Source organism: Pelophylax lessonae (assembly GCF_965119305.1).
Source record: "Pelophylax lessonae genome assembly, chromosome: 9".
Taxonomy (NCBI): Eukaryota; Metazoa; Chordata; class Amphibia; order Anura; family Ranidae; genus Pelophylax; species Pelophylax lessonae.
Window position 1 is genome coordinate 144,523,052 of NC_138776.1, and position 16,922 is coordinate 144,539,973.

The 16,922-nt window shown below is 44.3% G+C and overlaps 1 protein-coding gene across 1 annotated transcript in view; it reads right to left on the bottom strand.

The window, feature by feature from the left end:
* Positions 1-16,922, bottom strand: part of PPA1 (inorganic pyrophosphatase 1) — a 185,299-nt gene that overhangs the window by 66,138 nt on the left and 102,239 nt on the right. The window contains exon 3 of the mRNA XM_082267576.1: positions 9,699-9,752. Within this exon, the coding sequence (XP_082123702.1) occupies positions 9,699-9,752 (54 nt within the window). The remainder of the gene's footprint in view (positions 1-9,698; positions 9,753-16,922) is intronic.

Consider the following 16,922-nt stretch of genomic DNA (forward strand, 5'->3'; position numbering starts at 1 on the left):
GAGATTGACCGATTATCGGCAACACCGATATATCGGGGGCCGATATGCACTTTCCCCGATATATCGGAATTGGCCTTTTGATTTACCGATATTTTCGTGACATCATTATGTATGTTGCGCGCATAGGTTATGCCTTCTAACACCGCCTCCCACGCATGCAAGGCCCATACGTGACACCATTTCACGGCGCGCTGCACTTAAGACCACCTCCCACAGCCTCGTGTTACAGCCAGCTGCAGTCCGGTCCGGTCACGCTTCCAGCCATTCATCCACCCACAGGCTTTGGCCTCAGCCACCCACGACAACAGGGTGCCAGCCCAGCGAGCAAGCAACTAGCCACCCAGATGACACCAAGCCAGCCACTGTGACCAGTGTTCCAGCAAGCCAGCCCCCCACCACAGTGTTCCAGCAAGCCAGCCACCACAGTGTTCCTGCAAGCCAACCACACATAACAGGGTAACACCAAGCCAGCCACCCACCACAGTGTTCCTGCAAGCCAGCCACCCATAACAGGGTGACACCAATCCAGCCAGCCACCACAGTGTTCCTGCAAGCCAACCACCTATAACAGGGTGACACCAAGCAAGCCAGACACCAAGCCAGCCACCCACCACAGGGTTTCTGCAAGCCAGCCAGCCATAACAGGGTGACATCAATCCAGCCAGCTACCACAGTGTTCCTGCAAGCCAGCCACCCATAACAGGGTGACACCAATCCAGCCAGCCACCACAGTGTTCCTGCATGCCAGCCACCTATAACAGGGTGATACCAAGCAAGCCAGACACCCACCACAGTGTTTCTGCAAGCCAGCCAGCCATAACAGGGTGACATCAATCCAGCCAGCTACCACAGTGTTCTTGCAAGCCAGCCACCCATAACAGGGTAACACCAAGCAAGCCAGCCACCACAGTGTTCCTGCAAGCCAGCCACCCATAACAGGGTGACACCAAGCCAGCCACTCACCACAGTGTTCCTGCGAGCCAGCTACCCATAACAGGGTGACACCAAGCAAGCCAACCAGGCACCACACTATTCCTGAAAGCCAGCCAACCCATAACAGGGTGACACCAAGCCATCCAACCAGCCACAACAGACTGTTCCTGAAAGCCAGCCACCAATAACAAGGTAACACCAGTCACCAAGCCAGCCAGCCACCCATAACAGGGTGACACCAAGCCAGCCAACCAGTCACCACAGACTGTTCCTGAAAGCCAGCCACCAATAACAAGGTGACACCAGTCACCAAGCCAGCCAGCCACCCATAACAGGGTGACACCAAGCCAGCCAGCCAGTGTCACCACAGTGTTCCTGCAAGCCAGCCACCCAGAACAGGGTGACGCCAGCCAGCCACCACAGTGTTCCGGCAAGCAAGCCACTCACAACAGGGTGACACCAAGCCAGCCACACTGCCAGGCGTCAGCCACCAACCAACAACAGGGTGTCAGTGCCAGCATCAGCAGCAACTTCAGCAAGCCATTTCTTTAATCTTTTTTTGTGTCTTTCAAGTTGAAATGGAGATGGATGAGGAGAGAAAGAGTAAAAGTGTGGTCTGGGACTATTTCTTGTCTCAACCATCTCCAGGAAAAGCAGCAGTGTGCAACACATGGGCCCATCTAAGAGTTCATCATATTGAATTGTATCATACAGCACAGAAAAAAACAAAATGAATATCAATGTGGATTTGATTCAATACCTCCTCCACTATCCCATCCCCCGGGCAACAATACCAGATAGGTTTGTGAAAAAAAAACAGATGTCACTGTCTAGATTCAGATGGAAGTTCCCAACTGCTGAACAGAGTAATCACAGCAATGAATGTCACTGATAACCAGCCATTTACAATGATGTCTGACTCAGGATTTAAGCGGTTGATGTCCATCCTTGAACCAAGCTACACACATAAGAGTGAGAAGTATTATCAAACCCAAATGCAAACAGAGAATGCTGGCAACTCACTCTCATTCACAACGGACTGCTGGTCACAAACAGAGTCCGATTTACTACTCATTCTTACATGCCACTTCATTGACAGCGGATGGACAAAAAGGTAATTGGTGTTGAATACAAAAGTGATGCAAGGATTCCACACAGCTGAGTACAGTAGAGAAATGTTTCTAGGCATGCTTGAAGAATGGGGAATCAACAAAGACCAAGTGATGCTTGCGCAACTTCGAGACAGTGAAGCCAACATGCCTAAAGGAATGAGGCTTGCTGATACGTCCGACCTCTCTGTCATCATGGCATACAACACCCTCCAACTTTCAAATGATGGTCTGTCAAGCCAAAGAGCTTTGATTGATATATGTTTTGAGAAGCATGAAGAGATTAAAAATCTTGTGCTTGCATGTCTTTTGAATCCTCGATACAAGAACCATGCTTTCTCTTCTGATGATGTATTGGCTAAGGCGAAACAATGGCTGAAAGATGATATGGAGGTGCAGGAGGATCCTGCCGAAAAGACAAGTCCAGAACACTACTTTAATGAAGAGCAGCATGCTGAAAAAAAAACAGACAAATGCCCAAAAATACGTCAAGGAACAGAAGAGAATTGTCGTCGAATTGATCAGGACATTTTCAGTGTTTTATTGGGGCCTCATGCAGGGGATTCAATTTCTTCGGAATCTGCAAAAATGAGCCTCGATTATGAACTTCATCTCTATTTGGAAGAAGCCGTAATTGACAGAAGAAGTCATCCTCTTCAGTGGTGGAGAGAAAATGAGGCACGCTACAAAAGACTTGCTTCCCATGCTAGAAGATACCTCTCTCTCTGCTCCTCTGTCCTCCACTCCTGAGCATGTTTAAAAAGTTGCTGCATTGTTTCAACAAAACAGAAGACCTTTAACAGGTGACCATGGACATGCTGAAATGTTCTGCTTTCTACATTATAATATTGTTCTAAACTGGGAATATTGAAAAGAGTAGTGTCCACTCCACTCCACTGTCTAGCTGTTGCCTAGCTATTTTCTAGCAGTTTTGCACTGACTGCTGTAGTTGCAGTGAGTGCCCTACTGCAGAGGTAGTCCCCCGAGTGACTCCAATCCACTGTCTAGCTGTTGCCTAGCTTTTTTTCTAGCTGTTTTGCACTGACTGCTGTAGTTGCAGGTAGTGCCCTACTGCTAAGAGTCCAACTCCAATGTCTAGCTGTTGGCTTGATTTTTTTCTAGCAGTATTGCACTGACTGCTGTAGTTGCAGTGAGTGCCCTACTGCAGAGGTAGTCCACTGACTCCAATCCAATCCACTATCTAGCAGTTGCCTAGCTTTTGTCTAGCAGTTTTGCACTGACTGCTGTAGTGCCCTACTGCTAAGAGTCCAAATCCAATGTCTAGCTGTTGCCTAGCTTTTTTTCTAGCAGTTTTTCACTGACTGCTGTAGTGCTTGCACTGAGCTCTGAGGAAGGGGGCTTGACTCCCAAAACGCGTTAGCGGTCCTGACTTCAAGGACATGTTCCAGTTCATGTATGGTGGATTCTTGTAACACGATTTTATTATCTTCATGTCTGAGTATGCATTTGGCATTTTATTAAAATTATATACATGGTGACCACTAGGTGTTTGCGCCTCCTTTCTCTCTTTTTTTTTATGCATCCATGTTGGAGTTCCCTGCCTGAGGAGAGCAGCACGCCAGTCTTCCCCTTCGGAGTGAGCGCTTGGCTGAATTTTTCATGTGTAATTTGTGTAGCTGTTGCCTAGCTTTTTTTCTAGCTGTTTTGCACCGACTGCACTGCAGTAACATATTGCAGTGTGTGAGTCCACTACTGCAGCACTTTATTATGCATTAATGCACATCAGATGATGTGAAATGCAAAGCAAATGTCCCTGCAATTGAAGTTTTCATATCAGTTTTTATGCAGTTAAGGTGTGAAGAACGAGCACTTAATGTTAATAAACCTGTTCATCTTTATTTTATTAACATTTTTAAGAAATTTGTGTCGAATTTTGTGTTTTTTTGGGTAATTTTTACATGTGTGAAAATATCGGCCAATATCGATATGCGATCGGCAAAATATCGGTATCGGCAACGAAAAAACGATATCGGTCGATCACGAATACAAACCGAGTACCATTTTGAGTTGCTTATAGGAAATTTCAGCAAAATGGACTAGCCTACTGCATAATTTTTTCACTTGGATTTTCGGGATGTCTTTGAATTCAGCCCTCTGTAGGTTGATCATTTTAATTTCCATCACACAATATGGCATCCTTTCATTCCTACATTACCCAGTTCATATCAGTATAGATATCCAGCATGATATTTTTCCCCATTGAGATCTGATGTGTTTTCAAAGTGTTCCTTTAACTTTTTTGAGCAGTGTATTTTAAATAATAACAAATATATTGTAATGCACACAATGCAGCCAAGGTTTGCTAGTTCAATAAAAACTTTATTTGCATTATACTGAGTATTCTTTCTCACCCTGACCCATACCCTAGTTATCATGTAGCACTTCGGTCCTTAAGCAGAGGCTCAAGGGCCACATGAAGCAATCACTAGACATCCATGTAGCCTTTCAGCCAGGCATCAGTGTTTATATCTCTGTACACCTTCTTATAAATGTCACAAAAGCATGTGGGGTTGAAAAGACTTTGCATAATAACTCATGATTTAACCTATACAACATTCAAATGTTTTTGGTATATTTCCCATTTAATTTGCTATCCCTGAATATACAGTATGTGATGGTCCATGTATTCATAACTTTGTAGTACTATAAACGTCTATTCATGCATCTACACTATGCTACATAAATATATTTGTAATTACATTAAAGTGAAATCTTAACAAGCAGTGGTCTTAAAGAAATAAAAACACCTTCACCAGTCTGTATTACTACAGGCAATATGGAGCAATTCATTCTCAATGTTTACAGCAGAATTGCTGAAGTTTTTTTTTTTTTTTTTAAGCAGCATAACTCCCTCTCTTTCTTCTGTAGGACCAACCCTTTAGTGTTTACATTCGAGATTTGAAGGCTGCCGAGTCACTGCTGGGAGGGGAGGCAATGTGAGCTGCCCTGCTTGGGAGAAAGGCAATTTTAGCTCTTCTATGAACTCTACTGCTCAAGAATATGGAAGTACTTGAATATCTGTCTGGTTCATTTTAAAGTGGATCTAAACTTTAGAAGTTCTGCCCAAAAAGGCAAATGATAAATGGCTAGTCCACGGTATAACCTGGGGTCTTCCTGCAACTAGTCTTTTACCATGCTATGTTCCACACAGTCTTCTACAGGGCAGCCATCAAAAATGTGTGGGCCCCTTACACAGCTTTAGGCCTGAGCCCCGTGGGCCTAACCACCAACATTCCCCATTGGCCGCCCCACCAAATCTGCCCACTAACCATCCCACCAAGTCCTTCAGTGCACACACTTTTTATTTTAACACGCTTAGAACTTAATATGTGTGAACAAAGTGTATTCCAAGTCATCAGTTCTTTCAAGATTTAATAAAAAAGATAATATTCTGGCCAAAAAATATGAAGCCTGTGACCATAACAAGCTAGACTCTTTTGAGCAGGATAATACACTAACACTAGCTGCACCACATTTTCAAGGCCCCCCCTCCCGATCTATCCTCCCCTAGCAGATCTAAGAAAACAAAACAAAAAAAAACAAAAGTACACTCAGCAAAGAGACATCCCGATCCAGCACCTGTTCGCTCTTAAACTCCCCTTCACACCTTTACACTCTCAGCCCCCCTCACACCTGTATGCACTCAACCCCCCTCAGCCCCCCTTCACTCCTGTATGCGATCAGCCCACCCCTCACACTTGTACACACTCAGCCCCCCATTACACCTGTACGCTCTCAGCCCCCCTAACATGTGTATATATGACACACACAAACATGTACACACACACACACACACACACAGGTATACAGACACACATACAAGCAGACACACATGTACACAGACATGTACACACAGACAGACGTACACATACACACACACACACGACACACATGTACAATCACACGTACATACAGACATATATGTACACACAGACACGCATATAAACACAGACAAGTGCACACAGACACACATGTACACACAGACACACATGTACATACAAACATACACAAGAGAAGGGGGGGGGGATTGTGTACAACAACCATTAGAATCACAATGTAACGCCATCATGTCAGCTTGTCAGGTGACTTACCCTGCATGCTGCTCTGCACCTGAGAGGCCTGGGTCCACTCCCACCACTGACGAGGCTGGCCACACCCCCTCCACAAGTCCTGCCCAATCCCATTAGTAACCAGTAACCTAGCAGGCTCTGTTTTAGAAGGGTGGGAAACGGAGTGAGTGCTGGACGAGGAGGAATCAAGCGGCGGTTTGTGGGATTCTTTATTGTGGGGCCCATGCAGACCTGTGGCTGCCTACTAAATGGCAAGTTCTAACACTTTCATTATGCTGCTGTAGGGGGGTGCGGGCTGGGCCCCTTGGGATGCTCAGGCCCCTTACAAGTGTATTGCCTGTACCCCCTGATGGCGGCCCTGGTCTTCTCTGTTTGGAGGTGGGCCATATTGGTAGAGGCAGGACTGTATTTCCTAATATTAGAGCTGTCCCCTGATGACTGGTAGGGTAATAAGCAGCAGGGGAAGATTAGAAAGCTCCAGATTTACAGCTACAAAAGCAGTAGGCAGTAAAGTGGGTAGGCATAAATCACATGTAAGAAAGTGCACTGCTATTTTTCAGAAAAACAATGAAGAAAATATGCATTTTTATGGTACTGCTTACGTAGAATCAACATTTCTAGATATTCTATATAATATTGCAAATCTTTGCTTTTGGAGTTCAGGTCAACTTTATGGCTCCTTTTCCAATTGTACAAATTGTAATTAGAACTTAAGTGAATTAAGTGTAATAGGTCATTATTGGCTGTGATGCACTGGGCCCCTGGAATGTGTTTAGCATTTAAAAGGAATGTTTCCAGTGAAGGCTAAGGCTGGCCATACATGCTAAATTTTCTTGTACAATTTTCTGCTAGATTTACCAAAAACCATATAATATGAGGTCAAAATTAAACAACACTTTCAATTGTTTCCCATTAGACAGGCCTTTGTACTATATAGTTGAAGGCAAATCTAAAGAATTGTACAGAAAATCGTATAATGTATGGCTGGCCTAAAGCAATAATAAAAAAAAAAAAAAAATCTATAGTTAAATGCTAGCAATTGGTAATCAAGCAAACAAGAGAAAATGTGATTAATTGGATAATATTTTAATTAAAATTTAGACAAACAGAATATTTTAAGTTTGTTTATTGTAATACTGGAAATGCTATCAGAACAAATAAAAAAAATAAAAAACCTTACAATACACATTTCTGATTGAGTCATCCATTCAGATAAGCAAAATACTTGAATTCATTTTTCAGACATTGAAGGAAATTCTAAATGCAAAGCACATCGTATCAAATGCTATTAGTTGTTCATTTTACCCATTGCTGGTAAGTGTCAAGCAATATAGTACATTCCTGTGTAAAAGATTCAAGCAGAGGAAGTGAGTCAGAATTGGCTACTTTTGCTACAGTTAGCTTTAGGCTATCTTTAGGGTGATGTTTATTTGTAGCCTCATATTGGAATTATGTTTGATAGTGGTCACCCATGATGGAGTGTACTTAAGGCCCCCGTACACACGTACCGATTGTCGGCCGTAAATATTCGGCCAACGTCCGATCGGCCGATTGTCGGCTTGTTAGTATGATGCTTCCGACAACCGACTGCAACTTTTCGGCCGAACAAAATCTTGTCTGCATGCTATAAAATTTTTGTAGGCCAACACCAGAACGGCTGATTGTTCGTCAGTCAGTACAGATTTCGGCCGACAAAAGCCAGATGAGCAAGACCGGGCATGCTCAGAGAAGAAAAAACACACAAAGTTAACCATCACATGACATCACTTCTGAAGTTGGTTGTTGTTGGCCGACAAAATTTGTGTGCAGTCTTGAGCACTTTTCAACCAACACGACAGCACTGGACAAAAGACGGCCGATCGTTCGGCCGACAATCAGTACGGGGCTTTAGACCACTTTGTAAATACATGACCATGGCGACCTTGTACCTGGATATATTATAAAGCCTCATAGAAGTTTTTTTTTAGCTTTTTGCACTGGGCATTTTTTCACCTAATCTATGGCTAGATCATTGGCCAAATCCTCTAAATATCGCATGAACTTTAATGGCATCCCAGTCTTAGTCCTTAGGCTTCAATATTGAGTTGGCCGACCCTCTGCAGCTATAACAGCTTCAACTCTTCTGGGAAGGCTGTCCACAAGATTAGGAGTGTCTATGGGAATTTTGACCATTTTTCCAGAAGTGCATTTGTGAGGTCAGGCACTGATTTTGGATGAGAAGGCCTGGCTCGCAGTCTCCACTCTAATTTAACCCAAAGGTGTTCTATCGGGTTGAGGTCAGCTCTCTGTGTAGGCCAGTAAAGTTCCTCCACCCCAAACGCACTCATCCATGTCTTTGACCTTGCTTTGTGCCCTGGTCCAAATCATGTGGTGGAGGGGGGATTATGGTGTTGGGTTGTTTTGGCCTCTTAGTTCCAGTGAAAGGAATTTTTAAGGCATCAGCATACCAAGGCATTTTGGACAATTTCATGCTCCCAACAAGGGAACAGTTTGGGGATGGCCTCTTCTTGTTCCAACATGACTGTGCACCAGTGTACAAAGCAAGGTCCATAAAGACCTGGATGAGCGAGTTTGGGGTGGAGGAACTTGACTGGCCTGCACAGTCCTGACCTCAACCCAAGAGAACACATTTGGGATGAGCAGAGACTGCGAGCCAGGCCTTCTCGGCCAACATCAGTGCCTGACCTCACAAATGTGCTTCTGGAAGAATGGTCAAATATTCCCAAAGATACACTCCGAAACCTTGTGGACAGCCTTCCCAGAAGAGTTGAAGCTGTTATAGCTGCAAAGGGTGGGCCAACTCAATATTGAACCCTATGGACCAAAACTGGTATACCAATAAGGGTTAAGTGCATGTACAGTGTAGGTCTGAAGAAGATATAAGATTTTTTATATAAATTAAAAAAACTCACATGGAAAACCTGTTTGAAGGACTGTCTACTTCCAGTTTCAGTTTCTATCATTCTCTGGCCAAATCTATAAGGATCTATGGTGATGGGCTTTGGGCTTGTGTCAAGTTTCAGATGCTTGGGATATCATTCAGAATTCACTGAAAGGTTCAGTTGACACTTTTCTAACTTGTATGGCAATGCAAAGCCCATCAATGAAGGCCTTAAGACTGGTATGAACACCAAACATCCCGATCTTTCAGATTTAGCCTTTCACGTACAGCTACATATGCGACTGATTTGGTCTCCCACTTTCTGTGATGAACAGGCAGTGGGATTGAGTTACTAAAGGGAAATATGCTGTTAAATTTCTATGAGAATTTTCCCTTTGCCTAGTGAATGAGGTCACGCTGTGTTGACTTCCATCATCCAATCATGTGCACAATAAACTACTTTTTTTTTTCTATTTTACCTTGCATGTAATTGGGTATTCTTTGCAAAGTGAATTTTTTATCACATTCACTAAGCTAAGAGAAAGTTCCCTTGCAAAGTGAATAGCCTATTTATCTTTGGTCAATCAACGCCTGTGTTATCTGCAAGTCTATGCAATCAACAAGTGTATGGCCCACCTAAAATCTGATATTTTCCCCCTTTTATTACAAATCAATAAAACTAACCTCCATCTTTGCATTTGTCCATCGTGGCACCTCTACCACCATGTTGAATATGCACTGCAAAATAAAAAGAATTTGTTATAAAAGGCATGATTATATGGAGAAAACACCATAATAAAATATGCTTGGAGAGAAAAAAAAAAATACATAAACATGGTTTTACAGTGCTTTACAAAAAAGCCAAAATGATTATTTGTGTATATTACACCACAAGATTGACAAGCTGCCAAATGCAGGCAATAGGGAAGAGTGTTAATGATTTACTCTGCAGTAAATTTCAGGTATTTGAATGCCGGCGCACTATAAACCGTGCTGGAATGTGCAATCATTCCCCATGTTACTGCACCTCTTAGCCTCCATGCTCCCATTACCTATTGATTTATATGAAATCTTGCTTTGTCATAATAATACCTTTTACAGCAGTACAGCTATGTATATTGTTGATCTATTCAGACAGATGGCTTTTTCACAAGCTAAACATTTATGTCAGTAGAAAAACAGAGAGAGAAAGCATTAGGGTATAGAGCCAATTTTAGTGACAGAAAATTGCACGGTTTTGGCAATATTCAAATTCTGCTGAAAAAAAAAATGGATTTTTGTAAAATCTTACCATAAAATCCTTTTCTCTTAAGCTCATTGACAGACGCAGTCCTCTTGATTAATATCAAATTGGGTTATACTGCCCTCTACAGGAGTAGGACACTAGGCAGAAGGAAAACGTTCTGGCCACACCTTAGGGGCAGTCCCAGAGGGTATATCCTCTCTCTCCCTGCTACAGGATGTCAGTTATGTCACAAAGCAGTGTCAGAGAATTTAACCCAACCCAACTCAAAAATAGAGGGGCGGGTACTGCGTCTGTCAATGAGCTTAAGAGAAAAGGATTTTACGGTAAGATTTTACAAAAATCCATTTTTCTCTGTCGCTCATTGACCGACGCAGTCCTCTTGATTAATATCAAATTGGGACGTCCCAAAGCAGTGCCACAAATGAGGGGTGGGATAACAGAAATCAAAATCCAATCTAGAAGGCCCAACCGGTGCCAACTAGAAGTTTTAAAGGCTCATCAGACAAAAGGATGAGACTCAACTGAAAATCCAACCGAAAAAAACACTTGAGGTAGACCAACGGTCTCCTCAAATTGCGGCCTGCAGAACCTTGCGGCCAAAAGAGGCATCCGACGATGCCATCACATCAACTTTATAAAATTTTGTAAAGGTATGAACCGACGACCAGGTAGCCGCCTTGCAAACCTGGACCACTGACGCCTGATGGCGGAAGGCCCAGGAAGCACTAAGCGCCCGAGTGGAGTGCGCCTTAACAGGGAACGGAGGATTCCGACCCTTAATAGAATAAGCCTGTACCACCATCCTGACTAGACAGAAAAAAATTGACATCCTGTAGCAGGGAGAGAGAGGATATACCCTCTGGGACTGCCCCTAAGGTGTGGCCAGAACGTTTTCCTTCTGCCTAGTGTCCTACTCCTGTAGAGGGCAGTATAACCCAATTTGATATTAATCAAGAGGACTGCGTCTGTCAATGAGCGACAGAGAAACATTTTTTTTTTTTTTTAATCTACTTTTCTTTTTTATTTAATCTGTTTAACAGTCACCTCTTCTTTTACCACAGGCGATGAAAACAAAAAGACTAAAAAATGTCTAGCTTAAGGCAATTCGATGGCAGCAAAGTAAAGAGCTGGGTCTGACGCAGCAAGAATTTCATCAACATTAAGAACTACTAAAAAAAAGGGAGCAGTTTTATGTGTTTGATATGGAGGGTAGCAAGCAATAAAGTAAACCTGTCACAAACCTCAGCAATTTCATTCAAGCATATGATTAAAAATAAATGCACAACCAGGTTTCCTTCTGTGAAAAACATGTCAAAATTATCAGTAAATCCAGAGATATAAGCAGCTAAATCTGTGCCTGTACTTCCTAAGGAGTTGCTCACTTTTCGTGAAAGCAATTTTGATCTTTTCCTTCTGAAAGATTTAACCACTGAAGGAAGTCTCTTGATTAGGCTGAAGCTACAGAGGTGATTTTTAGTAGGCCAACCCTGCTAATAAAACAGTAAGTGAATATTCACTATGACTCGCAAGTTACAGATTCCCCCCCCCCCCCCAATGGTGGGCCATTGGATCACATGTGTTCAATGAAATTGCAGAAATGGAAGATTTAAGATGGCTATAAGATGGCTATAAGATGGCGGGAAGAGCAGCACTGCAAAACATGGTATCATTGGCGTGATTTCCAACATTCTGGTGACTATGCCTACCTGTCCTCTGCGCTTCCTTAGATTGGTCTACCAGAGACAGAGCGTCAATTTAACTTGTAAGCTCTAACGAGCAGGGTCCTCTGATTCCTTTTGTTCCAAATTGTATTGTAACTGTAATGTCTCCCTTCATTTTTTTAAGCGTTGCGCAAACTGTTGGCGCTATATAAATCCTGTATAATAATAATTTAGAAGCTGGAGTAGCTTGTGTGGGTGACAACATGGTGGCCTGGCCTCTAGTGTTGCTGGGTTTTTGTTTTTCCCCTCCACTCTCCCCCCCCCCTCTTTTTTTTCCTTACATAGTTATTCATATATCGTAGGCCACGCTATCTGCGATGTGTTAGTTGGAAAATGACTTACTAGTATTTCGAAGCACTATTGAAGTGCTATTGACTTGTTTTCCTAGTTGGGCTCTCTATTTTATTTGTTCTTTTAAGTTTTACCTTGGAAAATACTAAGTACATAAGCAAGACTTGGCTTAAGAGGTATTGTAATCTCATGTCTACATGACTTACTGTTACAATGAGCATTTATAGTAAGGGGGTTCTCCCACAATGTGTTTATATGTTTGGTCTTGTTGCCACCTGTTTATTACATGCTGGATAAGCTTGGTCTTCATTTATCGTTTCTGTATGTGTAACCTATGCTGTGATACATTCTTCTCTGACTGTATGGCATTATCAGATGCGCCCCTGTCTTTGGTATCATTTTCATAAATAAGCTAATAGGAGGAAAGGATTCAAAAGGAGACCTTCTATTTATTGGACATATGCTGTCCAGTACCACATCCATAGCGACTTTAACCACTTAAGCCCCGGAAGATTTTACCCCCTTCCTGACCAGGGCCTATTTTGCGATTCGGCACTGTGTGACTTTAACGGACAATTGCCTTAGGTCCTGCGGCGCTGTACCTAAACGAATTTGGCGTCCTTTTTTTCCCTAAAAAACAGAGCTTTCTTTTGGTGGTATTTGATCACCTGTGCGATTTTTTGATCATGCGCTATAAACAAAAAAAAGAGCGTCAATTTTGCAAAAATAATATTTTTCACATTTTTTTATATGAAATTCCCCCCCCCCAAAAAAATGTAAAAATCAAAATTTAGCATTTTAGGCCAATTTTTTTTTTTTACCATATGTTTGGTAAAAAAAAAATTGCAAAAAGCGTATTTTGATTGGTTTGCGCAAAAGTTATTGCGTTTACTAACAAAGGGAAAGATTTTTGTCATTTTTTTTTTTTTTTAGCGCGTAATGGCGGCGATCTGCGATTTTTTTTGCAGGACTGCGACATTGGGGCAGACAGATCGGACCCTTGACTGACATTTTTGGGGTTACCAGTGACATTACTACAGTAATCAGTGCTATATATATGCACTGTTACTGTAAAAATGACACTGGCAGTGAAGGAGTTAACTGTATTGGAGAGGTTAAGTGTGTCCTAGGGGCGTGCTTCTAACTGTGATTGGCTGTGGCTTGATATGTAAGAACAGTGATCAACGGTCCTACATAGTAGAACCGTTTGATCATCATTCTTACACAGGGAGAACTGACAGGCGGCTTTGTTTACACTAGCCGCCTGCCTTTCTCCCGCTGTCACGGACGATCGCGAGTGCCCGGCGGACATCGGGTCCGCCAGGCACACGCGCGCGGGGGGGGGGGGGGGAGGGGGGGGGCTTCCAAAACCGTCACAGGCTATCGACGTAGCCCTACGTTACTCTGCCTGTGAGGGGCTGACTGCCGACGTAAATAGTCGTGCGGCAGTCAGCAAGTGGTTACACATACAAAAAAAAAAAAAACACATTTTATATAAAAAAAAAAGTCAATGTTTTATTCTACAAAAGGTTAAAAAAAAAAAAAAATGGGATTTTTGACTTACCGTAAAATCAATTTCTGGTGGCCACATTGCAAACCTGCGTCACTGACACCTGATGATGGAAGGCCCAGGAGGCACTGAGCACCCAAGTAGAGTGCGCCTTGATAGAGAAAGGAGGAACCTGAACCTGATGCAATACGCCTGAATCACAGTTGGTCTGATCCATCTGGAAACAATCACAGAGGAAGCGGACAACCCCGCCCGAGACCCATCCGTAGGCACAAATAGTGAGTCTGACTTTCTAACAGACTCCGTAGCTGCCAGGTACACCTTAATTGCCCAAACCACATCTAAGGCATGCAAGGCAATTTCCTTCGGATGTTTTGGCCTGGGACACAGGGAAGGCAACACAATGTCTTCATTCAAATGGAAATCTAAGAACTTTTGGAAGCAATGACGGACAGGGGTGAAGAACCACCTTATCTCTGAACCACCAAGTAAGGTGAACGACAAGATAATGACGCCAGTCAACACAAGGTCTTCATTCCCAACTTCGGAGACAGCGTAAACAAGGGAATCTCCGGAAGAATCTCAAAGGAAAACTTCTAGAGGACCGAAAGCACCAAATTGAAGTCCCAAGGCGGGAACAGAGACCGCACTGGAGGAACCAAATAGCAAACACCCTGAAGAGTGTGTGGCCAAGGGTCATTGAAAGAAGACCGCCAAAGCCGACACCTGGCCTTTGATGATACACAAGGCCAATTTCTGTTCAACCCCCCGTGAAGGAAGATCAAGATCTGAGCCACCGAGAAGGAACGAGGATGAACCCCGAGAGACTCGCACCACACGATGTATGTCTTCCATGTACGATGATAGATCTTCCTAGAAGTAGATTTCCTAGCTTTTAACAGCGTTGGAAGCACCGATACAGACCAACCCCTATCCTTCAGTACCTCGCTTTCAACAGCCAAGCCGTCAAAGCCAGCTACTGTAAAACATGGTAGAAGATTGGCCCTTCGGACAGCAGATACTGTGAGAGGAAGCTTCCAAGGTACGTCTGACCAGCCGCAAAAGATTGATGTACCAAACCCAGGGAGGCCAGTCCAGGGCCACTAAGATGTCCAGAATCCCTTCTGCCTCAATCCTGCATAGAAGTCTTGGTAGAAGCTTGAGAGGAGGGAAGGCGTAAAATCAGACAATACTGACCCCCCACGTCTGTGGCGTCCTCCAGGGGATCCCGTGGCCATGCCACGAACCTCTGCACCTTTCTGTTGAGCCGAGATGCCAACTGATCCACTTTGGGGGTGCCCCACCGGAGACACAACTGATGAAACCCCTCTTGATGAAGAGACCATCCCCCCTGGTCCAACGCCTGCTGACTGAGGTAATCCGCCCGCCAGTTTTCCACTCCGGGAAAGGTGTACAGCGGAAAGGACTGGAACGAAGGTTCTGCCCACCTGAGAATGCTGGCTACCTCCAGAGCCCCCAGGACACTTCTTGTGCCCCCTTGGTGATTGACATAAGCCACAGTGGTGACATTATCTGATTGAATGCACACTGGATATCCTTGTAGATGATCCATCCAATGTTCTAGGCATAGTCCAATTGCTCAGAGCTCCAGGATATTGATCAGCAGTCTGGACACTTCAATTTCTGCCGAGAACGCCTCCTTACCCCGACAAACCGTCCAATACAAAGGGTGGAAAGATTTGCCCTGCCGGAGCGCCGAAGAAAGGAGCCAGCAGATCAGGGACCTTTTTGCACCCAGGCTCAGCTGGATTTGGCTGTCCTAAGACTGCAGAGTCTTGTCCCATTTGATTAGAATCTCCCTTCCAGGGACCTTGTATGGAACCGTGTAAACGGGACTGCTTCAAAAAGGTAGACACCATCAGGCCCAACACTTGCATGCAAGTCTGGAGGAATGAGCATCTCCTAGACAGGAGGTGAATTGCAGCATGCAGTTTCTGGAGTTTGTCCAGAGGATGGAGTATTCCGACTAAGGTCAAGCCCAGAGTCAAACCAAGATAGTCTAGTTTCATGGAAGGAACCAAGGTAGACTTCTGAAGATTCAGAATCCAGCTGAACTTCCTAAGGGTCCGTATGGAGATCTTCAGGTTTTCAACCAGCGCAGTAAGAGACTGCTAGCAGAAGAAGGTCGTCCAAGTAGCCCAGGACCGCAATCCCCTGATAATGTAACAATGCTAGCACAGGGGTCAACACTTTAGTAAAGACCCAAGGAGTAGAGGTGAGACCAAAGGGTAACACTACAAACTGATAATGCTCCTCTCCCACGGCAAAGCGGAGGAGCGCTAGTGACCGACACTTATTGCAATGTGAAGGTAAGTGTCCTTGATGTCGATGGGAGGCAAGAAAATCCCCCTGATGCAGGGAAGCCACCACCATGCGAACAGACTCCATTCTGAACTTCTGCACCTGCACAAGCATTTCAGCACCTTGAGATCCGGGATTGGATGCACCTTGCCTTCCTTTCTGGGGACTGTAAACAGATTTCAGTAAAACCCCTGAAAACATTTTGAAGTCATAACCAGGACAATCACCCCTTGAAGTAAAAGGTCTTGCACCACCCCAAAGAGCCTGTAAGCAGACCGGGGACAGTCGCACATTGGAAGGAAAGAACCTTTGCAGAGGGTAAGAACGAAAGTCGATCTTGTAGCCAGACTGTATGACTTCGTTGACCCACTTGCCTTGCAACAGGGGAGTCCAGGCCGGGAACCAGCGAAGACATCCCCAGACCCCAGATACGGGTGAGGGCGCACCTTCAAGCCGAAGGGGCCTTGTCCTCAGGTTTGGAGAAGCCCGCTCTTGACTTGCCAGACCAAGTTCGCTTGGATCCTCCAGCGGAGGCCCTGAAGGGCTTCGATCCCTTGTCAGCGACCCTGTGGGACGAAAAAAAACATATGTGCCGAGAAGGAGGGCCCACGTCTAAGAGGAGGGTCCTTGCCCTTAGTAGCCTGTGGATGAAGGGTACTCTTCCCCCTGTGGGGCCTTTAATGAGGTCATCCAGGGTAGCACCAAACAGGCAATCTCCTTGAACTGAAAGCTCAGTCAAGGCCTTTTTAGAAGTCTGGTGCGCAGAACCAGCATTTGAGCCAAAAGAGACGCCGAAGGACCACTGTCGAAACAGAGAG